The following is a 26,139-nucleotide window of genomic DNA, read 5'->3' on the forward strand; positions in this document are numbered from 1 at the left end:
GGTGCGCATGGTGGAGGAGGCAGGGGCTGTGGGGGGAGGGAGGAGCATGGGCGCCTGGGCAGCAGATGGGGACGAGAAGGAGGCTCAGCGGCTGTGTGTTCCCCATACTTTTCCCAGACCTCTCCTCATGTCCCCCACCCCCTGACTAGAGGGAAGAGTTAAGACCCCTCCACCTCAGAGAACCCTGTGAACCCTGGTTCCATTCTCTTTCCTCACCAAGGCCTGGGGTCCAGAGTCAGAAGGGAACCTCCAATACCACTCAAGTTCTAGAAGGTTCTGTGTGTGTGAACCCCCCCATCCCTTTATTCCCGGTGTCAACACACACACACACACACACATACACACACACACACACCCCTCTCGCTGATTTCCCTTTTGCTGGGCCTCCAGAGCCCCACCCATTTATTCAGCAAACATTTATTGAACACCCACTATGTGCTAAGAGCTGGGGATTGCACTGGTGGAAATGCTATTTCAAATGTTAATTAATTTATTACATTTTTTTTGAGAGTGAGCACAAGCGGGGGAGGGGCAGAGAGAGAGGGAGACATAGAATCTGAAACAGCGCAGAGCCCGATGTGGGGCTCAAACTCATGAACCCGTGAGATCATGACCTGAGCTAAAGCCGGGTGCTCAATGGACTGAGCCACCCAGGAGCCCCAAAAAGCTATTTCAAAAGGTTGTATAGGTACCAGGTGTGTCTATATAATACATACACATTGATGCATGTGTGCGTGTGAATAAGTGTGCAGGTTAGGGAAGCAAGAGGAAGAAGAATGGTCCAGAGTCAAAGAACTCACATTTGAATCTCAGTGCTGCCATTTAGCCAGATGACCTTGGGTGACTTACGGAACCTCTCTGGGCCTCCTTCCCCATCTGCAAAACAGGCCATGAGAGCACTCACCCTGCCGGGTGCTGGGAGGACTGAGCGGGTGCAGGGTGCTTAGCGGGGAGCTCGGCACAAAGCAGGTGCACAGGAAGTATCATCAACAACCGGTGCCTCCTCCTCATCTCCCTCAGAGCTGGGTGTGCACAAACTCGTAAATGACCTGTTCTCCAAATCTGTCCCTTGCTCAACCTCAATGACTCAGAGGCAGCCGCCACCTGGCACTAACTGCCTCCTGTCCCCTGAAGCTCATCTGGAAGACGCGGCCCATAAATCTCTGTCTAGCAAACCACTGCCATCTTCTGCCCTTGATTGCTCCCCAGTCCCCCACCCCAGACTGCCGGACTATGGAACGAGTGATACACGCAGTGGGGGGCTGCCTCTGCTCTGGGCTGCCCTCCCCACGGATGTCTGGGCCAGGGGCGGGGAGCCTCTGGGTGGAGCCCAAGCACTCCGGGAATGGGCAACCAGGACTAGTCGGGGAGGGTGGGCAAAGGAATTCCAGCTCAAAGGGATCCAGCCCTGGCATTTGCAGTGGGCGGCCACTGGTGCTAATCCCAGGTATAGAAATGGCAGAGTCTCCCCAGGAGTCGGGGCAGGTCATGCTGAGGCCAGCAGTGGCCCTGGGGCCCCTCTGTTCTTGAACAGCTGTCTGTACCTTCCAGGTAGAGTTTGAGAACTGGGGAAGGAGTGTGGGCTCAGCCAGGGCAAGAGGAAGGTTGGGGAAATAGACTCACACACATCATGAGGGCGCGGTGCCTGGGGGGTGTGGGGGAGGGGAGGAGGGAGAGTCCAGTGTGCCTGTGTGTGGCTGCGGGAGATGGCTCTGTGGTTCTGTGAGTGTGCATCCAGGGCCCTGTGTGGACGTCTCGGTTTCGGTGCGAGCTGAGGTGAAGGTGGGTTTTTGCTCTACCTCTGTCTTATCTCTTTTCCTGAGCCTCTCTGGCAAGTTGGCAGAGAGGTTTCCCTTTTGGGTGGGTGGGAAAATATGGCTTATCTGGCGGTACGGGTCACGGCCGTATAAACACACATAGATCATAGGACATTCCTCTGTATGACCCTTAGCTCCACAGAGCTGGGATTCGTACACATTTAGAGACAGAAAGAGAGCGCTTGCGCTGAGTACTGTGTGTGTGTGTGTGTGTGTGTGTGTGTGTGTGTGTGTGGCGTTCCCCGTGTCTGACGTCTGGTGGGTATGTGTCGCTGTGTCTTCGATGCATTTGTCTCCGTCTTCAAGCCTCTGCCTATGTCCACGGCTGGGTCTGTGCTTGTGTGTGCTGGGCCCACGTTTGCCTTCAAGAAGCCACGTAGCGGGGGTCAGAAGCCCAGGCTCCTCCACCCCTAAAACAATACTTGGCTCAAATCTGCGTTTGGACGATAACCAATCCATTTACCTTGGACATGTTCCTACACTTCCGTCCGCCTCAGTTTCCTCCCAGGGATAGTAATGGCCCTGACCTGCCAAGGTTCTGGCCAGGACTAAATGCGATCAACTGACGCACCTGGCACAGGTCAGGACGTGTTAAGGGTCCAGTCTTTGAAAGTTCCTCTTGGAGAACCACGTCTTCACAGTTGTGACACTTCCATCAGATTAGAAGTTGTCTTTATTTTTGAGAGACAGAGCATGAACAGGAAAGGGGGAAAGGGGCAGAGAGAGGGAGACACAGAATCCAAAGCAGATTCCAGGATCTGAAGTGTCAGCACAGAGCCCAACACCGGGGCTCGAACTCACAAGCTGTGAGATCATGACCTGGGCCAGAGTCAGACATTTAACCCACGGAGCCACCCAGGTGCCCCCTGATTGGAAGTTGTTTTAAGGCAGATTATCGGTCTTAATTATTTTCTAATGACACTCAGTGCAACCTCGGTGTCTTGTACCTATGCTGTCTTTTTTTTTTTTTTTTAACATTTATTTATTTTTGAGAGACAGAGACAGAGAGAGCACAAGTGGTGGAGGGGCAGACAGAGAAGGAGACACAGAATCTGACGCAGGCTCCAGGCTCCGAGCTAGCTGTCAGCACAGAGCCTGACCCGGGGCTCAAACCCACCAACCCTGAGATCATGACCTGAGCCGAAGTTGGACGCTTAACCACCTGAGCCACCCAGGCACCCCTGTACCTATGTTGTCTAGAGGGGGAAAGAAATCAGCCTGTGGAACACAGGCCTGGTGTCGGATGTGGGCTCATACCTGGTGGCACATTGGGGGTTCGTGGGCAGCGGGTGGTGACACAGTGATGAGGGCCCCTCCTCACGCCCACTAGGGCACCCCTCCCCCGCGTCTCTCTGCAATTTCAGGCTCCCTCCCTCCTGTCTCTGCCTGCCTTCCTCCTTTCTCTGCTCACAGCTCCACAAGCACCAGCCAAGGTGCCCAGTGGGCCTGTGTGGCTTTTTTCTTTTAATTTTAATGTTTATTTATTCTTAGAGAGAGAGAGAGAGAGAGAGAGAGAGAGAGAGAGAGCACAAGCAGGGGAGAGGCAGAGAGAGGGAGACACAGAATCTGACGCAGGCTCCAGGCTCTGAGCTTCAGGGCTCGAACCCACCAACCCTGAGATCATGACCTGAGCTGTAGCTGGACGCTTAACTGCCCGAGCCACCCAGGTGCCCCTGTGTGGCTTTGTAGGGGGCAGCTGGGGAGGGTACAGGGGCACTCGCCCCTCCGCAGGGTGTGTCCCTCCTCTGCAGCGTGGGCGCCTGTGTTATGAGTGTGCATGTATCTGTGCGTCGCTCTGTCGCGGCGTGTGAATGACGGCTCTCCCTACGAAGCTCCTCTGTGTTTTGGTGGGTGGTGGCGTCTGGCTGTTGTGCGACTTCCCGGGTGCCTGGGCCTGTTCTCCTCCCACTCAGCGCTCCCAGTTACATAAGCGGGACTCAGGCCTGGGCTCTGCGCGCCCCCTTCTGGCAGCCTCCGGAACTCCCAGTCCGGGGAGGGGCTCGCGGAAGAAGCCGCTGGTTCTCGCCTCAGTCCCACCCGGAACCCCAGTCCTGCCCTCAGCACCTACCTGCCCCACCCCTCCCCAGCCCCAAGCCAGAGGGTGCTCTCAGCAACCCGAGTGTCCCCTCTCATAACGCTCATATTGGGGGCGGGGTATTACTTGCTTGTGGCCTGTCTCCCTGGCCCGACTGTATGTTCCCTGGAGGCAGGCCACCAGGTCTGCCACACTTGCCACAGTGAACACATCTCTGGTGTTCAGTACCGGGCCTGGCCTAATCAGTGGTTGTTGAATGGCTACGTTTATAGGGTGAAGAAGCTTGAGACGAGAGACAGTGGGATGTGGGAAGATTTGGGGCTCTGGGGACAGATAGGCCTGAGCTCATCAGACACTGGCCGCTTATAGCTGTGTGGCTTTGGGGAGAATCCTTAACCTCTCTGGACCTCCAGTTTCTCATCTGCTAATGACACCATCTGGCAAAATATGTTGTAAAGACTAGAAATGATACCCAAAAGGGCCTGCTGTGTAGGCATCACTGGGACGGTGGTAATCAGGAATACCTTCCAGCTCTCAAGCATCAGGAAGGCAGAGTCAGCACACTCTGCTCCCAAATAAAGGGAGAGCGGTTTACCTCCAAAGCTTCCCTGTGCCTTTCCGTTTTCACATAGCTCCATCTGACCTGTGGATGGATTTAGGTGAGATGGAACTGGAGAAATCAGGCTGTGAATATCTCAGAGTGGGGGGAAACAGGCGCCCGGGGCTGGTCCTAGAAGTCTTGGGAGGGAGGGCTGCCCCTTGGCAAGAGCAGCATTCTGCTTATGAGTTTCTCTGATCTCTTGAATGTGACTTCAGCTGAGTGCCTCCTCTGAGCCAGGCACTGGCTGTATCCAAGGAAGGTCTGGTCTGGCCTCTGTCACTTCCCCCCTTGGGGCCTCAGTTTCCTCCTCTGTAAAAGGGCTGGGGGGTGGTTGGGGCAGGTAGGGGGTTAGAGGGTGAAGGCTAGCTGAGCTCTGGGGTCACTTCCCCAGCCCAAGCCTTGCAGACCTGGCCGCCCCTTCTCCCATCTGGCCCCACCCTCCCTGCACCCGCCCCTGCCGCGCCTGCTGGTGGCTGGAAAGAGGGCACCTAGGAGAGGTGCTCTCCAGCCTCCCACCTCCAGGCCGGCTCCACCCTTCCCAGTGCCAGCCGAGTGCCGCCCTCCTCCCTGGAAACCAGACTTCATGTAATCACGTCACTGCTCCAAAGGCACTTCCTCTCAGGAAGTGGTTTAAATAATCATTCAAAAACAGAAACTAAACCCCCTAACACCCTGTCTCCTATTCCGTGTCATCCTGTGCCAAGAACCCCGTGTACATTATGTCAATTAATCGTCACAAAAGCCCTTTGGGGTGGATGTCGTCCCAGCCCAATGTGCCAGCGGGGAAACAGGTTGAAGGAAGGTACCCAACTGGACGGGATCCCCAACCAGGAAGCGACGGCGCCCAGACGGCGCACCCTGCTAACCCCCCGCCCCGGATCTGCCCCGAGGGGGTGGCAAACAGGTCTCCCGTGACCTCGGGTCCCGCTGCGCCCTTCATCCCCGGAACGCCTGGGTCCCGCCCGTCCTCACTTGAGCGGGTCTGCCGCGAGGCCTAACGGCGCAGGGCAAATGACTGGATCCTAAGTGCGCGGCCAGTCACCTGACCGACCCCGAGGCCCCCGCACCCAACTCTCAGAGAAAAGGGGGCAGGAGCAGGGTGGTGGTACGCTGCGGGGCGGGGATTTGGCGGAGCCCAAGTGCCGCCCCCTTGTGCCGGCCCGGGGTCTGGGCGGAGCCCGGACTCAGGTGGGCGGGTCGGGGCCCGGGTCCGGGCGTCGGGGCGGAGCTGAAGTCGGGGTTGGGGCGGAGCCCGGGCCGAGAAGGGCGGAGCGGGGCCGGGGTCTGGAGTCGGATTGGTTCTGGGACTGGGGTCAGATCGGATCTGAGGTCCGGGGTCCGGGGTCTGGGGTCTGAGGGGGTCCTGGGTCCGGCTGCGGAGAGGAGACGCGACAGAGGTAGGGGCGGGACGGGCCCAGGGTCCGGGGTCCGGGAGAGTTACGGATCCGGGGTTGCGGTGGGGCTGAGACCGGGATCGGGGCTGGGCGGGGCCGGGGCTCCGGGGCGGGGCCGGGGTCAGGCGGGGCGGGGCGGGGCTTGGGGCGGGGCGGGAATGGTCGCGGAAGGAGGGAAAGCGGTAAGAAGAGGAGGGGGGGGGAGGGAGGAGACTTGGAAGCGCCCGCGCCGCCGGGCTCTGCTGCGTGCACCCACGCCCCGCTGCTCCGCTTCGTGCCCCCAACCAGGGCATGCGCCCCCCGAGCCCCCGACCACCCAGAGCCCGCGCCAATCCCCGGAGCCTCCCCAAAGCCGGCCGCGCAGAATGGGCGCCCTGTGTCCCTCGCCGCGGCTCCCGCCGCCGCTGCTCCTGCTGCTGCTAATGCTGGGTAAGCTGGCCCCCGCCCCGGCCCCCAACCCCGCCGGCAGGTGCCTGCCACCCGGCGCTCAGCCCGGCCCGCCTCCCCTGCGTTTCGGGGCCCCTCGCGCCCGCTTCTCCCTCAGGGGCGCCTCGAGCCTCCCCGAGCTTGACGCCCAGCTGCCCGCCGAGCCAGCCCCGCAGCTCTAGGCCCCGGACTGGGGCCCAGTGAGGACCCACCGAGGTGCCACCCCCAGGCCGCGGGGCCAGCCCCACTTCTCAGCCGGCGTACTCGGGTCCTGGGGTCGCTGCGCCCCCAATGCTACGTCTCCCTCAGCGTCACGCTGAGCTTCAGGCCCCGAGTGCCCGCCCTGCGTGGGCAGTGCTCGCCCGTCTTCATGATTGCCCGGAGTTGGCCGGAGGCCCAGGGGCCGGTTCTGCCCATGATCTTTGAAGTTCAGTCTCCCCTAATGGTTCCCCTCGGCTCCCGCCACACTTCATCATCTGCTGTTTGGGCACCTCCCCCTCTCACCGCCATCTCCACTCTGGACTGCATCTCCCCTTTGCCCACTTTCCCTCTTTCAGGTCGCACTTGGCTCTGTAGCCCCCCACCGCTGGTCACACCCCCTTAGTTTCCGCCTCCCCCCTTTCCCCGCCACAGGGGAAAGCAGGCTCCATGGAGACGGATGCTGGGATCTCCAAGCACCCTGCGTCTTTGAGGGGGGGTGATCATGGTGAGGTGTTCTGGCTACCGCTGGGTGGATGCTTGAGGGCCCTGACAGTGCAAATTGTTTTTGGCCTGAACTGGAGGGTTCCTTAGGCTGTTGCCTGGGGAGGAGCGTGGCTTTGAGACAGGGAGGCTGCCTGTATACACGTTCGGGAGACCCAAGCCCTTGAAGTAAGAGCACAGAGTGGGGGTGGCCTTGCCTCCCGGATTCACAGCTGGGCGCAGGCCGACGTCGCCCCAGCAGCCTGTTTCCAGCCCAGAGCCCCTCCGCAACACCAAGCAGAGCCTTGCCCCCGGCTGCATAGGCGTCTGGGCCCTCGGGAAACAGATCCAGGCCTCTCCTTGGGGCCCTGGGTGAGAGGCAGGAGGAAGTTGCTGTGGGGCCCGGTTGCCTAGCAGTCGGCCCAGTCGGCCCCAGTGGGAGCGCGGAAGAGCCCGGGGGAGGTGGGGAGGGGTGGTGCACAGACTTGGAAGAGCCGCAGAGACCTGCCTGCCCACTGTGGCAAGTGCTTAGGTTCATTCCCAAGATGAGGAAGATGAAGTGACTTGGCCCCAGAGAACACGTCTAGTGAGTGTTGGGGCTTGGATTGGAACCCAGATCCGACAGACCCCAGAGGAGGTACCTGCCCCTCAGCCCCTCTCTGGCTGGGGAGGGAGCTGCCTGGCAGCTGGTTTCCTCAGGCGGCCTGGCTGGCGGACTTTCCCATGGGGATCTCCGAGCATCAGCAGCTGTGGAGCCAGGAAGGTGGGAGGGGGCCCTTCTGAGCAGAGTCTGCCCCGAGGCCCAAAGGTGTCAGCTCAGCTGTCTCGCCTAATCACCTAGATTATGAAATGCCGTGGGGCAAGGCCCACCTGAGTCACACACACACTCACTCACCGCCAGAGTGGAGGCTCTTATCTCTCCTCCAGTGTGGAAGCCAGCTTGGGAGACGAAGGGGGACCCGTGCAGCTGGGCACGGGGCTGGGGCTGGGACCCAACTTCCTGAGTCCCAGCATGCACTATGGCGACCACAGGTGTCTCCCTCCTCCCTGGACTCAGCCACAGGAAGAGGGACAAAGAGCCCAGCTCAGGTGGCAAAGTCAAGGAGAGCACTTCTGGAGGAGCTGAAGGGCAGAGTTTGACCACAGACTGTGTTTCCCCCCAGCCTCTGCAGAAGGGCCCCTGGTATGCCCCTGGCAGTGACCGAAATTCTGGTGGCTGAGGTCAGTCTCCGTGGCCCCTGCTAGGACTTCCCCCTCTTCCTCCCTGGTGGTGTCCTTCCGCAGGGGCTGGGGGAAGCCATCTAAGGATGGTAGGATCTTGGTCAAGACGTTGTACTTCTGCCTCAGCGTTTCTCATGTGTGAAGTGAAGCGGGGGGCGGGGGGGGGCGGATGGGGGCACCCAGCTCTCCTTACTGGAGTTCTGTGACCTGACCCAGTGGGGCTGGGAAGGATGGATGGGAGGAGAGAGGAAGAGGCCTCAGGGGTATCTGCTGGGGCATCGTAGGGCCTGGAGGTGGGGCCAGCATGGGGAAGGAGAGAATGTTGCTGTCTCTGAGGAGAGGAAGATAGGAAGGGGCCGTCTGAGTTTGTGGCCCCCCCCCAACAGAGAGGGAACCTTATGTAAATGAATGCACACCATATGCAAATGAAGGCTTTTGTTGGGGAGTTGGGAGGGGGGCTTTGTGCCTGGGGCTGGGCCGGCCTAGAAGATTGGTGGGGGTGGGGGTGGGGGGGGGGGGGGGGGGGGGGGGGGGGGGGGGGGGGGGGGGGGGGGGGGGGGGGTGAGGGAGTGATCTTCTGCCCCTAGAGGCCAGGGCAGAGGCTGGTTCTTGCCCCATAAGCCTCAGCGGCTTCGGCAGCCCTGCGGGGTGGGAGAAGCAGTGAGCTCATGGCACAGCTGGACGGGGGAGGGCATTGTGTGGTGAGAACTGACTGGGTCTGTGCCCTGTCCTGCTGGGGCCACTGGCTCCATTGTCTGGAGTCCCCTGGTCCAGGTGACACAGCTGAGCCAACCAGCCCTGCTAAGCAAGATTTTGCCAGCTGCCCTCCAACAAAGGAGAGGGATGCGTGGACTCAGAATCCCTTTGCTAGAAGGCACAGAAGCACATGGACTTCTGTCTGTTGGTGCCTTACTTCTGGAACATGGGGTGTTTCTGGGTTCTGAGGCAAACCCGGGTCTGCGACCAGCTCAGATCCAGGTGTCTTACCTCCCGGCATCCTTTCCTGGGTCCCGGCTGGGTCCCAACCTCCCCCAGGTTTCCTGTCCTTTATTGGGCAGGGGTCAGGAGCGGTGCTGGTCGTGAGGGATGCCGTGGGGCCCCAGGCGTCTCCAGCATCCCCCGTCCTTCCCTACAGGAGCCGAGTGCTTTGCCCGGGAGGTGCTGGTCCCCCAGGGTCCCCTGTACCGCGTGGCTGGCACGGCCGTCTCCATCCCCTGCAACGTCAGTGGCTACGAGGGCTCTGCCCAGCAGGACTTCGAGTGGTTCCTCTACAGGCCTGAGGCCCCAGAGGCTGCGCTGGGCATTATCAGCACCAGGGACGCCCGGTTCTCCTATGCCGTCTTCGGGCCCCGCGTGGCGGCTGGCGAGGTGCAGGTGCAGCGGCTGCAGGGGGATGTCGTGGTGCTCAGGATTGCCCGCCTGCAGGCCCAGGATGCTGGCGTTTACGAGTGCTACACACCGTCCACCGACGCCCGCTACCTGGGCAGCTACAGCGGCAAGGTGGAGCTGAGAGGTAGCGGGCCTGTCTAACCAGCCCTCGGGTTTTGAAGCTGGGGAAACTGAGGCCCAAAGGGGTTATGTGACTCGCACAACATCCCAATATGTTAGTGGCCAGTCTGCGCTTCCTAGTCTATGGATCTACCTCGTAGAATGGAGCAAGTCCCCTCCATCCCCTGATGCGGGGAGCCTGCTAGGGTGAATAGAAGCCATTCCTGGAGATTCCAGGATCCAGATCTGGGGGCGGCGGGGGAGGAAGTGGAGGTAGGGTAGGAGGAGTGAGGCCACGTGACACATTCTTGCTCTCTTATGTTTCTTTGTCTTCTGAGAAGGAGGACAGAGCCACTTTTCTGTAGTTCAAACAGGGGTCGGCTCCAAACATACGGGTGAGTGGGCGCTGGGCTGGGTTATGAACTCCGAGAAGGATTTATTGAGTGCCCGTTGGGTGCCCAGCACCGCTGGGTTACGGGAGAAATAACCCAGCTGAAGCCTGCCCTGTAGGGAAGCAGGTGGTACACAGGGAACAGTAACGAGGGCCACCGGCTCCCAGCCCTCCCCCACTCCCGCTGTTCTCTCCAGTTCTTCCAGATGCGCTGCAGGTGTCTGCCAGCCCCCCAGGGCCTCGGGGCCGCCAGGCTCCCACTTCACCGCCCCGCCTGACGGTGCACGAGGGGCAGGAGCTGGCGCTGGGCTGCCTGGCGCAGACAAGCACGCAGAAGCACACGCACCTGGCCGTGTCCTTTGGGAGGGCGGTGCCCGAGGCGCCCGTAGGGCGAGCGACGCTGCAGGAAGTGGTGGCTCTCCGGCCCGACTTGGCCGTGGAGGCCGGGGCTCCCTATGCCGAGCGGCTGGCAGCAGGGGAGGTGCGGCTGGGCAAGGAGGGGGCTGAGCGCTACCGCATGGTGGTGGGGGGCGCCCAGGCCGAGGATGCGGGCACCTACCACTGCACAGCTGCCGAGTGGATTCAGGATCCTGATGGCAGCTGGGCCCAGATCGCCGAGAAGAGAGCCGTCTTGGCCCATGTGGACGTGCAGACGCTGTGTGAGTGCCACATTCCCACGGTGGGGGCTGGGAGCCGTGGCATCTCGGTGGCCACGTGGCCGAAGGGTCACTGCCTGACTCCAGGGAGCTCGTCTTCCCCAGTGAGGTGTCGTGTTAGCATCGCTTCCCTCCCGTGATGGGTCTTCTCTGCTCCGAAGTTGGGTGTGGAGATAGGGCCACGGCTGAGGGCTGAGAGCCAGGCCCTGGGAGGGGCGCCATGGTCCTGTCCTGTGACAGGGCTGCTGTCAAGGAGGGAGGTACTGGTGGCCAGTCAGGAGGCCTGTGGCCCCTGCTGCCTCCGTGATGCCCTGTCCCCCTCCTGTGTTGCAGCCAGCCAACTGGCCGTGGCCGTGGGGCCTGGGGAACGTCGGATCGGCCCCGGAGAGCCCTTGGAACTGCTGTGCAATGTGTCAGGCGCGCTGCCCCCACCAGGCCGCCACGCCGCATACTCCGTGGGCTGGGAGATGGCCCCTGCAGGGGCCCCTGGGCCCGGCCGCCTGGTAGCCCAGCTGGACACAGAGGGCGTGGGCAGCCTGGGCCCTGGCTATGAAGGCCGGCACATCGCCATGGAGAAGGTGGCGTCCAGGACCTATCGGCTCCGGCTGGAGGCCGCCAGGCCGGGTGACGCGGGTACCTACCGCTGTCTAGCCAAGGCCTATGTCCGAGGGTCTGGGGCTCGGCTTCGAGAAGCAGCCAGTGCTCGCTCCCGGCCACTGCCGGTGCACGTGCGGGAGGAAGGTGAGGGGATGGCTGGGGCCTTGCCAGGGTCTGGGGCCTGTGGAACCTCTTCCTTCTATTTCTGTGCGTCCCCCCGCCCCACCCCTGCACCGGCTGCCGCCATGCCTCGGTTTCCCACTTCTCTTCTTCAGGATTGTGGGAGCACCTTGAGCTTCCTGGGGTGTTGCTCTGACAGTGGTCCTGACCCCCTACCCCTCTGACCCCGCATCCTCGTCCTGCAGGCGTGGTGCTGGAGGCTGTGGCGTGGCTGGCGGGAGGCACCGTGTACCGCGGGGAGACAGCCTCCCTGCTCTGCAACATCTCTGTGCGGGGTGGCCCGCCGGGGCTGCGGCTGGCTGCCAGCTGGTGGGTGGAGCGGCCCAAAGAAGGGGAGCTGAGCTCCGGCCCTGCCCAGCTGGTGGGCGGCGTGGGCCAGGATGGGGTGGCAGAGCTGGGCGTCCGGCCTGGAGGAGGCCCCATCAGTGTGGAGCTGGTGGGGCCCCGCAGCCACCGGCTGAGGCTGCACGGCCTGGGCCCCGAGGACGAAGGCGTGTACCACTGCGCCCCCAGCGCCTGGGTGCAGCATGCCGACCGCAGCTGGTACCAGGCCGGCAGCGCCCGTTCAGGGCCCGTCACGGTGTACCCCTACACGCACGGTGAGTGACCCCTGCCCACCCCCCACCTCAGCCCCGGCCCTGTTCTGCCCTTCCCATGTGCTTCTCATGCTCCCGTCCCTCCTTCTCCTGCATGAAAACCCACGTTCAGCCCCTTCTGAAACTGGGGTGCCCTAGTACCCCCACTGAACCTGGTCTGGGAGGAGAGGGCAGGGGGCACCGTCTGCGAAAGGAGGAAGGGGGCCCACAACACCACAGCGGAGGCGCTGGGACGCAGGTGGGGCAGGGTAGCGGCTCCCCAGGCTGAACAGAGCCCTCTACTCTCTCCCAGCCCTGAACACCCTGTTTGTGCCCCTGCTGGTGGGCGCTGCGGTCGCCCTCGTCACTGGCGCCACCGTGCTTGGGACCATCACCTGCTGCTTCATGAAGAGGCTGCGAAAACGGTGACCTCTTGCTCCCCAGGTGAGGGAAAAGAACCCCACCGACCTTTGTGTCTGTCCTCTGGCCTCTCCCCTGCATGCTGGGGTGAGCTGCCCCGCCCCAGCCCCGCCAGCGGGCACCGGGTCTCCGTCCTTAGGTCTCCGTCCTTAGCGCACCCTGCGCTCTCTCCAGTGCTTGCAGGTGTGGACTGTCTTCCAGCCCGGCTCCAAGACCACCTCAGGCTGCCCTCGTCCTCTGTCCCCCTTCCTTTAATTTATTTGACCTCCTCCCCCCCAGAGTGGGGGCCATGGCCCCCCAGGCCCCACTCCTCCCTTCCCGTTTCCTCCCTCTGGCCTTCTGTTGTTGATCTCATGCCCCCAGCCCACAGGGAGGCCATTCCCTGTCCTAGAATTAGTTTTTCTAAAATGTGAATAAACTTGTTTTATAAAACCCAGCGTGTCTTCCTGCCCTGGGGCCGAGGGGCGTGGCCAGGCAGTCTGCTGGGGTGGGGGGGGTGATGGCCTGTTCTGGACCACTCAGGCCTTCCTTCCCACCACAAACACCATCTGGCCTTTGCGGGCCGCGCCACCCACCCCAGGAGGGGACACCTGGGTCCCATCTGCTGCCTGAGCTGTCAGTGCCCTGCCAGTCCCTGTTGGGACTCCCTCCTCGGGGAGGGGAGCACAGAGAGGGGGTGAAGTCACCGAGCCCAGCCCCCTCTCCCAGCCTCCTCCCAATGTTGCAGGGCCCGGGCTTCTGGGTGAGCCGTCTTCTGAGCTCCCCACACCACTGCCTTCACTTTCTAGGCCCTCTGGGTCTCGGACCTGACTCCTCCCTGGCCCTGGGGCCTCAGCCCTTCCCCTCCTCACCACAACAGAGCAGATGCACCAGAGCACAGCCCCCTGGGTAGGGAGGACGGCAGTCAGGGGAGGGTCTGTGTCCACAGAGCCCTCACGTGCATGCCCCCCCACAGCCTGCCTGCACCCCCAGGTCTTGGCCCAGCTCCCTTCCAGTGCCCCAAGGGCCCCCCACATTGCGTCAAGATTCTCTGATCTGAAAATTCTTAGCTGCTCCTTCAGGGGCACCCAGTTTACCTCTTGTAATGCAGTTGTTTCAACATTTATTGAGCAATACTGGTTTTCTGAGTGTTATTTTTACAGAAGGGGAAACTGAGGCCCAGAGGAGGGGTATAACTTGCCCAGAGTCACAGGGCGAATTAGTGACAGTGTCAGGAGTACAAACCAGGTCTCCTAACTCCCTGCGCTGTACACCGTGGTGCCCCGAGCCGTCACCAAGCCCACCCCTCCTGCCCAGACTCACCTGTTGCTCTGAATTAAACCCAATGATCCCACCCCATACCCCCACATTTGTTCTTGAGGGAACAGCCAATGCCAGGGCTCAGGGACCTTGTCTTTGACCGGTGGTGGCCCCGGTGGCCCTGTGTTGGGAGGCAGACATTTCTCTGAGTGGACCCCCTTCCCGGCTTCCGGGAGGCACAGGGACCCATGGGATCTTGGCTTCCCAGCCTGGAATAGAACAGACTGGGGTGCTTTTGCCCGAGGGGTTCAGTCTTTTATTAAAGGACAGGAGCAGGGTGTGGCCAGGACCAAGGGGTAGAGGTCACCGCCGGACCGGTGTTGTGGGAGCACACGCTTGCCTGGACAAACACCCCTCTCCCAGGGGGCCAGCCTCAGGCCCCCACCTCCACCCTGCCCCAGGCTGCCCCTGCTCTCCCCTCAGCATCCTGCAGGGCTGCCCCTGGAGACTCGGCGGACACCAGGCAGGGGGTGGAGGTGGGATGCGAACGGTGTTTCGGGGACGGCTGGCCCAGCTGGGTGGACAACGGGCCACAGACACACCCGATGTTTGACCTCCTTGCTTCTCCCTTGAACCGTCACCCAGGTTCAACCCTGCCTCTCAGTTACTCCTACGGGGATTCAGTCTGGGGCCACTGATGCCCTTCCCGCCCCAGCCACCCCCCCCCACCCAGGAACCCCCTCCAGGACCCCTGATGGCTTCGTCTTCCCCACACAGCATGTCCAGCTCAGCACTGCGGCTTTCCCACTGAGGGGGGCGGCTTCCCGGGCCCACAGTTAAACTTGTCGGCCTGGGTTTCAGGGTCCCTTTTCCCAGTCATGATAGCCCACCCTTTATATTCAGTCTCCTGCTACGATCCTCAGTTTTTCTTCAGCTACTCCTCAGCTTCTCCTCAGCATTCCTTAGCTCCCCTTAGCCCCTCTGCTCAGCTTCTCCGCAGCTCAGCTTCTCCTCAGCTCAGCTACTCCTCAGCTTCTCCTCAGCATTCCTTAGCTCCCCTTAGCCCCTCTGCTCAGCTTCTCCGCAGCTCAGCTACTCCTCAGCTTCTCCTCAGCATTCCTTAGCTACCCTCAGCTACTCCTCAGCTCAGCTACTCCTCAGCTTCTCCGCAGCTCAGCTTCTCCACAGCTCAGCTACTCCTCAGCTTCTCAGCATTCCTTAGCTACCCTCAGCTACTCCTCAGCTCAGCTACTCCTCAGCTTCTCCGCAGCTCAGCTTCTCCACAGCTCAGCTACTCCTCAGCTTCTCCGCAGCTCAGCTTCTCCACAGCTCAGCTACTCCTCAGCTTCTCCTCAGCATTCCTTAACTACCCTCAGCTTCTCCTCAGCTCAGCTACTCCTCAGCTTCTCCTCAGCATTCCTTAACTACCCTCAGCTTCTTCTCAGCTTTCCTCAGCTTCTCCTCAGTATTCCTTAGCTACCCTCAGCTTCTCCTCAGCTCAGCTACTCCTCAGCTACCCTTCAGTTTCTCTTCAGCTATTCCTTAGCTACTCTCAGCTTCTCCTCAGCTTCCCCTCAGGTTTTCCTCAGTTTCTCCTCAGCTCCCCCTCAGCTACTAAGTTCCCCTCAACTCCCCCTCAGCTGCCTCTCAACTACCCTTCAGCTCCTCCTCAGCTCAAATGCCGTACCTCCTGACATGACTTCCAAGTCTGTGTAGAGCAGTGGTTCTCAAAGTGTGGCCTCCGTTCCAGCAGCATCAGCATGACTTGGGAACTTGCTAGAAATGCAAGTTTTTGATCTCTACCCCACACCTACTGAGTCAGAAACTCTGGGAGCGGGGCCCAGCTGTCTGCATTTTCACAATCCCTACAGGTAACTCTGATGCACACACCAGTTTGATAACTGCCGGCTCACTCATTCTCTTTCTCTGTGCCTCACGTGGCCCCTAGCTTTCTGGTCACCAAACCCTCCTGCCCTCTGCTCCGAGAGACGGTCGGGTTCAGTTTGAGCCACACCTCGTGCAGTTGTCTGAGGGGCGCTGTGTTCTGAGAAGGAACCAGGTCTCTGACCGGCCAGTGCTCTGTACTCAACGTGCCCCCAACGGACCCTGCGAGTGACTCCCGGTCACTGTGCCCACAGGCCCCTGTACCTTAGCTCTCGTGAACTCCCTTTCTGGATCTCTCCCCCGGCCCTTCTTCCTCAGAATGTCCCTCTCCCTTTCCTGCCGCTGCAGTGCTATTTATGAGATCTCGTCCCGCTGTCAGAAAATAGCCGTCCCTGCTTCTCCTTCCCTAGGCCCCGTCTCCCTGCTCGTGGGCAAGGTCATTCACGCCGGGCTGAGCCAGCCCTGCAGTCTTCTGCCCTCCTGCTCCGGTCACGGTGGTGGCGGTGGAGCGGGGCGGGCGCCATCATCTCGGCCCACCTCCGTCTGTCCGTCCGGCTCTCTCTCCTCGGGGTCAGCTCGGGCCACTGTGTCCAGTGAGACAGGTGTGCGGCAGCACAGGGAGGCTGGCCGAGGAGGTGAGTGGGGACTGAAACCCAGCCCACGCTCTGTTCCCCAAGCCGTGCCCCTCTGGTTGGGGACGCCATCAGTCCGGAGGGAAAGGGTGCCGTTTTAGAATTTGCAAAGATGCTCTGTGGGTTAGCGGCGGCCCTCAGCGCACCGCCTGTCTGTCCATTCGCCTATCCACCAGCGTCTGTCTGTCTGCTACCACCTCCCCATCCAGCCTGCCTACATCCATCCTTCTGTTCATCCACCCGCCCATGAACAGATGTGAGGGTCAAACACAGATAGGCTGGCATGCTTGCCCATCCCCACCCTCCGTCCTCCTGAAACCGGGCCCCCTCCCGTCCACTGGATTCTAGGGGAATCTCTGGCCTTAGCGCCTCCCTGGGGGGCTCGCCTGCCTCCTTCTCCGCCTCTGACGTCCAGCTCCCAGGCACTGGTGTCCGGCCCTGCCACAGGGGTCTGGAGGGAACTGGTCACACCTTGGACTCACTCTCTGGGGGCGGCAGGCAGCCATTCTGCTCCTTGTCCGCGCCGGCCTCTCCGCCCGCCCCCTCCCCGGCCCCCTCCTCCTCCACCTTCTCATCCAGCCGGCTGGGGATGGACCAGTAAAGATGGGCGTCAAGGCGGGCAGCAGCTTCGGCCAGCTCCCGGGCGCTGCACGAGGGGGTGGGCACCTCAAAGGTCTGGTGGAAGGTGGCATAGTCCACCTCATAGAAGCCGTCCTCTAGCGTGAGCACTGACGTGAAGCGGTGGCCCCAGAGCACCTCGTCCACCAGGTAGGAGCTCCGAGCTTGGCATGTCATTCCTGCGGGGAGGGGGACATGGGTCGGGGCGCGGGGTGGGGAATCCCAGCCCCAGGCTTCCCTTTCCCGCCTCTCTTTCCACAACCCTATTCCACACTCTTCCCTCTGCCCCTCCCCAGACCCCCCCAACCCCTCTTTGGTCCAGCCCATCTTCTCCCCCTTCTCAGCTCCTGTACCTGCCCAGCCCCCCACCTTCTTCATTCACCCTCACTCTCTTGACCCCCCAGCCCACGCTCTCCCCGCCTCTCTGTGGGAGATGCCAATCGGAGAAGCTTAACCTTGAAACTGACCTCAGGAACCATCTAGGCCAACTTCCCTCTGCATATAGGCCTTCCCCCAGGAGCCTTCCCAATAACAGGCATCAAGCTTCTACTTCTCACTACCCAGGACAGAGAGCTCATCACCTCACAAGCGTGATGCCGTGAACACGTTGTTCCTAATAAGAGCTAAACTCTGCTTCCGGGACCTCCACCCCTTGCTAGCCTGGCCCTGCCACTTCACACCCCTTCAAGTATCTGAAAACAGGAGCCTCGGGGCCCATCGTGTCTTTTCCTCAGGCTGCACATCCCTGGCTCCCTCCACCACTCCTCATGTGACCCGGCCACCCAAATTTTACTTTCTTGATCACAAACCTGAATGGCCAAGCGGCCCCCTTTTGGCACTTTGAGCGTGACATGTCCGGCAGCGGCCTGAGCCCTGCATGGGAGAGGGCTCACCACCTCTCTCTCCTGGCCACGATGCTTTAGCTAACGGGGCCCAAGACTACGTTACATAAGCATTTTTGGAAGCTGTATCACACTGCTGCGACATTAAGCCTGTGGCCAACTGAAACCCCCACTTCTTTTTTTCGCCCGAGCTCTTCAATGCGGTGCTTACATAAGTGATTTTTTTAAAGCCTAAATGTAGAATTTTATATTTATTCCTTTTAAATGTCATCTTGTCGGGCTTTGGCTCATTACACTTGGCTTCTCAAAAGCGTTTTGAATCCTGACTCTCTCACCCAAAATATTAGCATCCTCTCCAGCTCTGTCTCTCTCAAAAAGCCGGACGAACTCCCCTCCTGGTCTCCTCCACGCCACCCTCCCCAGTCCTGCTCGCCCTCGGGCTGTGTCCTGTCATCCCTGGCGGGCTGGCCACCCACTGGAGCAAGCGACCGTCCTCCAGGGTCTCTCCCACCTCAGAACAAGGGGGAACGGAAGACGGAACGGTAGCTAACCAGAGACTGGCGCTCGGCGTTACAAGCGCTGGCATTCTTATTCCCCCAGTGACGGCTGGAATAGGAAGTGTCCAGTGGTGGGGGTGAAGAAGAGGCAGAAGGGACACTGGGGACAGAGGGGCTGTGAGGAAGGGAGGGCGGGGCAGGGACCTCTCTCCTTAAGGAGGGCAGCTGCTCAGGGCCTGGTGACAAGTGACCTGTCAGGAAAGTGACAAGGAGAGGGACCGGGGTGAGGAGGGGAGGGGGCAAGGGCTAGAGCAAGTGTGGGGGGCAGTGAGGAAGCCATGGGGGACACTGGGGTGGAGGGTGGTGAAATAGACACGTGGCAGTAAAGGGGTTTGAGGCCACCAGGCTGGGAAGCAAGCAGAGGCCACAGCTCAGGCCATAGCCCGCAGCCTTCTGGTCACCCACGGCGGTTTTCTTATCGTCCTATGGCTTCCAGATCTCAGGCTGCGAAGCACCACACCTGCGCCCCTGCACTGGCTTCTTCCTACCTGCTCCCAAACTCTTCACCGAGTAGGCCTGAGTTCAAGGTCATGGGTTGATACCACCCGGAGAACTCCTCCCATAAAGGGGCTAGAGATGCTAAGATCATCTAGTTCCATTGTCAGTGGAAGTTGAGAGTCTTCTGATGGGTGGGGAGACTGAGGCAGAAGTGAGCCCGGGTGTCAACCTGTTCCTAGGCTCCAGCCGGGGAATAGCTCAGGCCATGGAAGGCCCTGGCCACCAAGTTCAGGGGCCTGCACCTCTCAGCGGTGGGAAAAGCCCCGAAGGTACCCCTCCTTCCAACTTCCGACTCTGGACCCCCAAACCCTGGAGCCGGGCTTCTCCTGCCCTATCCGCTTATTCCACCCGGGACTATGGCCACCCGTCTCAACCTCAGCCTCCCCAGGCAATCTCCCGTCTGAAAAATGGGCACGATAAAGAGAAGTAACCCTCCCCGGGTCAGGAGAGTCGCCAGGACCAGAGGACCTCGGAGCGGCCCGGGCGGGCCGCGCAGCAAGCACCAGCCGAGTGTGAGCTCCGTGACCGCGCCCACCCCCCACCCCCCACCCCGGCTCCCGGTGACCCCAACCTCGCGCCCCCAGGGGGCCCCTCCATCCAGCCCGCCCCCCCACCTCCCTCCCCCGCCCTCACGCGCGTCCGCACCCGTGGCCTCCACCATGCCCTCGAGGATGACGACGATCTCGAAGTCGTCCCTCTCCAGGGCGCGGCGCGACGCCTCCCAGAAGGGGCTGGCGGCGTCGATCTCGTGGCTGATGACGAGCGGCGACACGAGGAAGAGGCGGTCGTCGCCCGTGTCGAAGCCCACGCTGAGGTCGGTCTGGTGCAGCGGGATGAACTCGCCCTCGAGCGTCTGGCGCGAGCGGATGAGCTTGGCGCGGATGGAGGCCTCGACGATGTGCGACGAGCGCAGGTCGCCCACGCGGAACATGAGGCACAGGCGGCCGTCGCGCAGCGACACCACGGCGTGCGACGAGAAGACGAGCGTGGCGGCGCGCTTGTTGGGCTGCGAGATCTTGACGAACATGCAGCCCACCATGAAGGCGTTCACCATGGAGCCCAGGATGGCCTGCAGCAGCAGCAGCGCGATGCCCTCGGGGCACTGGTCGGTGATGACGCGGTGCCCGTAGCCGATGGTGGTCTCCGTCTCGATGGAGAACAGGAAGGCGGCCACGAAGCCGTTGAGGTTGTTGACGCACGGCGTCCACGCCGCGTCGCCCAGGTGCTCCAGGTCGCCGCGGCCGTAGGCCACCAGCCACCAGATGGCGCCGAAGAAGAGCCAGGTGAGCGCGTAGGCGAGCACGAAGAAGAGCAGGCTGAGGCGCCACTGCAGGTCGGCCAGCGTGGTGAACAGGTCGGTCAGGTAGCGGCCCGGCTCGCGCACGTTGCCCTGCTGCACGTTGCACCTGCCGTCCTTCTCCACGTAGCGCTGGCGGCCGCGGCGGCGCGGCGGCTCGGGGCCCGGGGAGCGGGTGGCGCCGGCCCGCGCCATGGCGGCGGCCTCAGGGGGCCTGCGGGGGCGGGGGGGGGGGACCGCGCGGCGCCTCAGCCCCGGCTGGCGGCCCCCACCCTCACCCCCACCCCGGGGCGCCCTGCGGCCCGGCCCGCCCCCACCCCACCCCCACTCTGGGGCGCGGCGGGGGGCTGCCTCGCGCCCGGACGCGGCCCGCTGTCCTTCCCTCCCCCCCCCATCCAGGCAAGGCCCCCGGCCCCGAGGACCCCCCACGCGCGACCCAGACTGCGCGAGCCCCCTGCCCCCCTCCCCACCCAGTCCTGTCCTGCCGAGTTCACCTCACCGCCCCCCCTCCACCCGGCCCGCAGCCCTCCTCCTTGGCCTCCCCCCCGCCCCGCGCCCCGCCCTCGCCCCGCCCCCTCCCGCATCTGCCTGCTCCCCACCCGCTGCCGGAGAAGATGTGCAAGGGGCGCACGGTCAGGGCAGCAACTCCGGGGGCGGGGGCGGAATGTTCCCGCTCTCAGTCCCGCCAGAGGACTGGGCCCGCTTGTCGCTGATGGGTGTCAACCCCTGTCCCCGGGGTTCTTTCCACTGTGGGGACCGCCTGAAAAGGGGCAGGAGGGCTGCCGGGTGTGAGATCAGCACGGACCGCCGGGGTAGAGGAAGCACAAAGTTCGTCAGGAGCCAAGCTCGCATCGCCCTCCGGTCCCCGGTCCCCAGGAGCCCCGTGCGGTCTCCGCAAGTGAAGCACCGAGCACCCACATTTACCTCCCCACTCCCTCCAGGTCTGCGGCGGCAGCCTCCCACCGACGACCACACGGCCCAGGGCTCGCATTCCAAGGGAAGCCCACCTGATTTTGCGGCAGACTCTTCCCCCCAGGAGCAATCCGAGCTGCAGAGCGCTGAGAGAGGCCCAGAGCCCCTCCCCAGGCCCCAGGCCCCCTACCAGGAAAGCTTTAGAAGGATTTGGTCCTCTTCAACCTTCCCTTCTTCCTGGGAATCGTTCTCTCCGCCCACTCCGGGGAAACCTGGGTTGGCTGGGAGGGGGGTGGGGGGGCTGGACGGGAGGGAGGTGACAGGGATCACAGATGGCCTGGATGTGTGACCAGGTCCTGGGGAGAGACTGCTCGGATATGCAGCTCCAAACCCAGCGCCCCCGAATTTAAGTTCTGGAATGAGGTGCTTTGCAGCCAGACCTTTGGAGGCTGCGTGTGTGTGTTGGAATAGAGGGCAGGAGGAAAAATAAAAAAAGATGGCTTGGAACTTAGGGACCCCCCCCCCACATTGATTTTCCAAGAGGAGTCAGGGGACACAGGGTCCCATGCAGATTAGCGGCTTCCCCTCCCCCAACAATGGATTTCCCTTTCCCTTCTTGAAGCCAGGGACGTCCTCTAGAAGTTCTCTCTAAGCACCAACTGGCTCAGGGACCCCAAGTCATGCAAAAAAAGTGCCTGGTTCCCACTTCTCCCAGAATCAGCCCCAAGGAAGCCTCCAGATGTTCTCTCGGGGTCTGAGGTCATCAGAGCCCCAATCTGCCTCCTTAGACAGATCTCTCTGCCCAGGGGTGGGAAGGAACCCCGGAGTCCGATCACCCCCAGAACTCCCCAGAACACCCCCAGAACTTGCTCTCCACTGCCCCAGGGATCTAGGTGAGCCTTACTTTGTGTCCCCTCTCCTGTCTTCCTGAGTGGAGACTGCATATTTCTCAATGGGGAAGTAAAGGTGTGAAACAGACTTGATTTCTGCGCCTTCCCTCCTGTTCCTCCAGCTTGCTCCTTATTTCTTGTGCGTGCTGTGACCCCTTTCCAGAAGACCCCGCTGCCACATTTTCCTGGATCTCCCTTTCTCCCCCTGGGGAGTGCTCGCCAGCAAGAGGGTTTGTTTTTTGGAAGGGGCTTCTGGTGAAAACTCCCTCAGGAACAAGCTGTTCCCAAGCCCCCACTTGCCTTGGATTTAGGGGCCCAAACCCAAGTCCCCCGCAACTCAACTCACAGTGCGTGGAGAGGAGAGTAGCCGGCAGCAGAGACCCCTGGGGGGTAGCGTCCATGCCCCTGACACCACCCCTTCCCCGGCCCCCTTGGAGGGTGGGAGCCACAGACACCGCTGTTTCTCCTAAATGTAGCGGCAGCTCCGACTAGGACTTGCTATCTGTGTCATCCCCACTTCCCAGGCTCCCCTGCTCCTCTCCTGTTTCCACAGCAACCAGTCTGGCGACAGCTCCAGAGCATCCCCCTCCCCTCCCTGGTCCTGGGTACCACTAGAGGCTGAGCCACACACCATGGCTATTTTTAGCCCAAGTCCCTCCTCCTGGACAACTCAGAGCTCGCCTCCTCACCCCCTCAGGAAAAAAAAAAATGAGGAAAAAGCTGGCACGCTCTTTCCTAAGAAGCTTCTTGCTCTGGGAAAATACGGGCCCTGGTGTGTTTGGGAATAACGTGTTTGATCTCCTGGGGATTCAAGCTCTCTGCCCCCGAGAGCTGGCATCTCATCACCTCCAGCAGGGTGTCTGGGTGCAGGTGTGACTCTCAGGCAGGCACCATCAGGTCCCCTACTTTGGGAGAGACCATCCTGGTCCAGGAGGAGATAGCTAGACAGCAAAGAGATCCACCCAAGGAAGGGAGTTAGGGTCAGGGGTTCTAATCTTTGTCACTAGTTTATGATGCGACCCAAGGAGTCGCTTCCTCCTTTGAACCACCGGTGATCCATTTCTCACAGGATGTGGACACAGGCAAACATCCCCTTTCAACCTGCTTCACAGGGTGTGCAGATCAAATGAGGCAACACAAATAGAAGGGCTTTAAAGTGTATTTTGTTACTAGCGAAAAGTCTGGAAACAACCCACACGTTCAACAGAGAGAAAAGCCCAGGTTAGGGCTTAAACCTATTCATCCAACAAATTTCTGCGGAGCCCAAGTGCTGGGCAAAGTGGGGGTGGTTACAGAAATGACTTGGTCTCTGCCCACGCGGAGCCCGTGGTCCAGTGGGGGAGGAAGACAGGCAGACACAAAATGCTAATATCACTACTGATAAGTCCTTCAGCACCAGCTGTGAGCCGGACACGCACCTCATTTAACAACCCTGGGAGGTACCCTATGAGATGGGTGTGTTTTTCTCCATGTATGGGCGAGACGCTAAACCTGAGAAAGAGGAAGAGAGTTGCCAAATGTCGCGGAGGCAGAGATGGTACCCAAAGTCATCCATGTGAGTCCCCGCCTCACTGCATGCTCTGCACAAAGCCGCACTAACCTCGGGAATGTAAGAGCAGACGCAGAGAAACATAACAAGTTACCGTTTTCGTAAGTGTAAACTTGCATGTAGGCACGCTCTCGCATGAAAAAGCAGAATGTAAAAATATTCGTCTACGTTGGTCATAACTATAGAAATAGCTTGCAGGCATGCAGATAAAAATCAGAACAAAATTTGGGGAAATAAAAGTATTTTGATGTTCATTTTCCCCAAGGAAGTAATTAAAAGCAAAGAGAGGCATACAAACGCCAGGTGTTATTATTAGTACTGTTTTATCTGAGATATGTATCTATTCTTCTTTAGATGCTTTTGAGTTTGAGTAAGAAGATACGAGCCAGAGAAGCAGGAAGATGTAGAAATGGACACCGGAGTGCAGAAGTTGCTGGAATGACCTGGGAAGGTGGAACAGGTGGTACTGAGTAATACAATCTCGAGAGGCAGTGCCCTGGGTTCAAGTCCCAGCTCTGTCCACTGCTAGCTGGGTGACTTTGAGCAAGTTACTTAACCTCTCTGAACGGTTTCTTCACCGAAGAAGTGAGAATAACTGTATTATCCATCTCTTGGGGGGTTGTCGTGAGCCTTACACGAGGCAGTGCCTGGCACCTTGTAAGTATTCCGCGAATGCTGGCTACATCTTTCTTCTCCTTCTTGTCACCCTCATCCCCGGCATCTCCTGAAATCCCCACCTATCCTGTGCTGCCTTCCTCTGTCTGGCACCACCCAGCGAGACCTGCAGGGGGCACTGCTGGTCCGGTGCCCTCCTTTCCCCAGCCCTCTTGCCCACGTTTCTTGTTCCAAGTGGAAATACTGAGTTTTTCAGCCCGAGATTGGCATCAGGCGGGCTGTTAAAGCCCCAGTCCCCATCCCCGTCTCCTGGGCCTGGCCCTGTCACCTGAGCCTTGGGCCTGCTAGCCTGCCCTTCTCTGTCTTGCCAAGCAGCTGCTCACGGAGGTTCTGCTGTGCCAGGAGCTCAGAGAAACGAAACCGGACCCCTGGGCAAGAGCGCATTTGCATAGAACTGGTCCCATTTCCTGAAGGGAGGGGGGGTGTCACAGGGCTGGCAGGCCCATGGGGGGGGTGCCAGCCAGCCCCCTGCCTCAGTCCAGGTGACCACCACCCTGCCCCTGATATACTCCCCACCCCCCACCGCAGGTCCTGGACTTCACCTGGCCTCTAACTTCAATATCTTGTTTATCATTGAGCTTGAGCCGAGGGAGGGAGTAAAGTTTTCTTAAGTTCCAGGGCACAGAAAAATAGGCAAGATCCTAGCTTTCAGGTATTCCGACAGAGAGAGCAACTTTACAGGGAATCAGTAAAACATGTCAGTACAGTGGTGACGGTGGGAGATTGGGTTTGGAACTTGAGAATGTTGAGGGCGGGCTGGGACCACGTAGGTGGTCCATAAAGAACCTTGTTAGAAGGTAGAAAAAGGAGTCTGCTTTGGGCAGGTGTGTTCCTTATGGCATGTAGCTTGGAGAGCAGGTGGTCCTTTGGGGCAAAAATAAAAATAAAAAGGGGACTCTTTCTTGTAGATACAGCTCTGAGCCAGGGTGCAAGGACTGGCAAGCTGAATGCAGTTCAGTTCTCAGCTTGCCCCTTCAGTGAGTGCCTTTGTGCAGTCCACAGCCTGCACAGCTGTATGTGGGAGCCCTGGGACCGACCAATCTGGGAAGGTTTCCTTGAACGAGATCATGAGACCTTCTTTGGGTAAAATCTTGGAGGCGGGAGAGGAAGTATGATGGGAAAACAGGAGATGGTTGAGGATATGAATTTAATGGAACAGAGAGGCCAATCTGGCAGAAACTATAACAATTTTTATAAATTCAAGGGAGCGGGGGCCCAAGAAAACTCAGAGCAGAGGGAGAATACGGTTGAAGCAGAGGGTGCAGATGGAGGTCAGGGCGAACGGGGGAGGAGCAGAGCACAGCACCAGGACAGGTGGGACCCCACTGGGCACCTGAGGCTGAGGCACTTGCTGGCCTTCTGGCTCTTTCCTGCACATCCAGAGGATCAGAGCCTTCTCGTAAACAGGTGTATCTTACTTGACAGGATTGGGTGCAGGTTGGCCAGGATTTAAAAGCCCTGGTCCAAAATTTGTCCTTACTTACCTGGTCCAAAATTGTCTGAAATGGATCCCAAGAGAATAGACAGCGCTAAGACTAGGCATCCCAGCTCCTGGCTCTTGGTTGTTTCTTTATTCTCTGTAGTCCTCCCACCACCACCACAGTGGATTGGGGGCTAATGTGATTTTTATCCACGGGACCCAACTGGAAAGCTACCAGAGGAACCACCTAGTTAAGGAAAGTCTGGGAATGATCCTTTAGTAATGGAATTAAGCATCCCCTAACTTCCCTCTCATAAATGTGGGTTTGTGTAAATTGCATCTCCTGAAGGGAAAGGGTATGTATACCTAAACAATAATCCTTTAGTGCCTGGGGCGATGTAGCGCAGTCCCTCTGTCTTGTGGTTCTCCATGGTCTGAATCATCCAGCTACGAGGCGCCCACTACCAATGGAAACCGCTGAGCTGCAATGTTGCTTAGAGCCCTGTAGTGTGCAAGGCAACCGTCTCTACTCTTTCCAGAACAATGTCAAAGAAGAGATGAGGCTGAAGTTGGAAGGAATGAATCTGAAAGGAGCAATCGAGAAGAAGAAAGACAGTTTGCCAAACTGAGAGAAGAGGGGAGGT

General features: G+C 60.2%; 2 protein-coding genes across 2 annotated transcripts; one reads left to right on the forward strand and one right to left on the reverse strand.

The window, feature by feature from the left end:
• The first annotated feature begins 6,029 nt into the window (after positions 1–6,029).
• Positions 6,030–12,914, forward strand: IGSF8 (immunoglobulin superfamily member 8). The gene is made up of 7 exons (XM_039246414.1): positions 6,030–6,276; positions 9,311–9,688; positions 10,252–10,713; positions 11,044–11,451; positions 11,673–12,086; positions 12,376–12,506; positions 12,657–12,914. Exons 1-6 carry the CDS (start codon positions 6,213–6,215, stop codon positions 12,489–12,491), a joined length of 1,842 nt encoding a protein of 613 aa, XP_039102345.1. The 5' UTR covers positions 6,030–6,212; the 3' UTR covers positions 12,492–12,506; positions 12,657–12,914.
• KCNJ9 (potassium inwardly rectifying channel subfamily J member 9) lies at positions 12,638–20,244 on the reverse strand. The gene is made up of 3 exons (XM_039246416.1): positions 19,398–20,244; positions 15,790–17,034; positions 12,638–12,648 (listed from the first exon to the last, which is right to left on the reverse strand). Exons 1-2 carry the CDS (start codon positions 20,242–20,244, stop codon positions 16,703–16,705), a joined length of 1,179 nt encoding a protein of 392 aa, XP_039102347.1. The 3' UTR covers positions 12,638–12,648; positions 15,790–16,702.
• Between the last annotated feature and the right edge of the window lie 5,895 nt (positions 20,245–26,139).

This window comes from Hyaena hyaena, unplaced genomic scaffold, assembly GCF_003009895.1.
Source record: "Hyaena hyaena isolate Hyena2069 unplaced genomic scaffold, ASM300989v1 scaffold_281, whole genome shotgun sequence".
NCBI classification, from domain to species: domain Eukaryota; kingdom Metazoa; phylum Chordata; class Mammalia; order Carnivora; family Hyaenidae; genus Hyaena; species Hyaena hyaena.

Bases quoted from the DNA above. Each gene is read 5' to 3' on its own strand.
- IGSF8 (XM_039246414.1), top strand. From the start codon at position 6,213: ATGGGCGCCCTGTGTCCCTCGCCGCGGCTCCCGCCGCCGCTGCTCCTG. The intron at 10,714-11,043 runs GTGAGTGCCACA...CCTGTGTTGCAG, and splicing joins TGTGGACGTGCAGACGCTGT to CCAGCCAACTGGCCGTGGCC. The intron at 12,087-12,375 runs GTGAGTGACCCC...ACTCTCTCCCAG, and splicing joins GGTGTACCCCTACACGCACG to CCCTGAACACCCTGTTTGTG.
- KCNJ9 (XM_039246416.1), bottom strand. From the start codon at position 20,244: ATGGCGCGGGCCGGCGCCACCCGCTCCCCGGGCCCCGAGCCGCCGCGC. The intron at 17,035-19,397 runs GTGCGGACGCGC...CCCTCCCCGCAG, and splicing joins GGGCATGGTGGAGGCCACGG to GAATGACATGCCAAGCTCGG.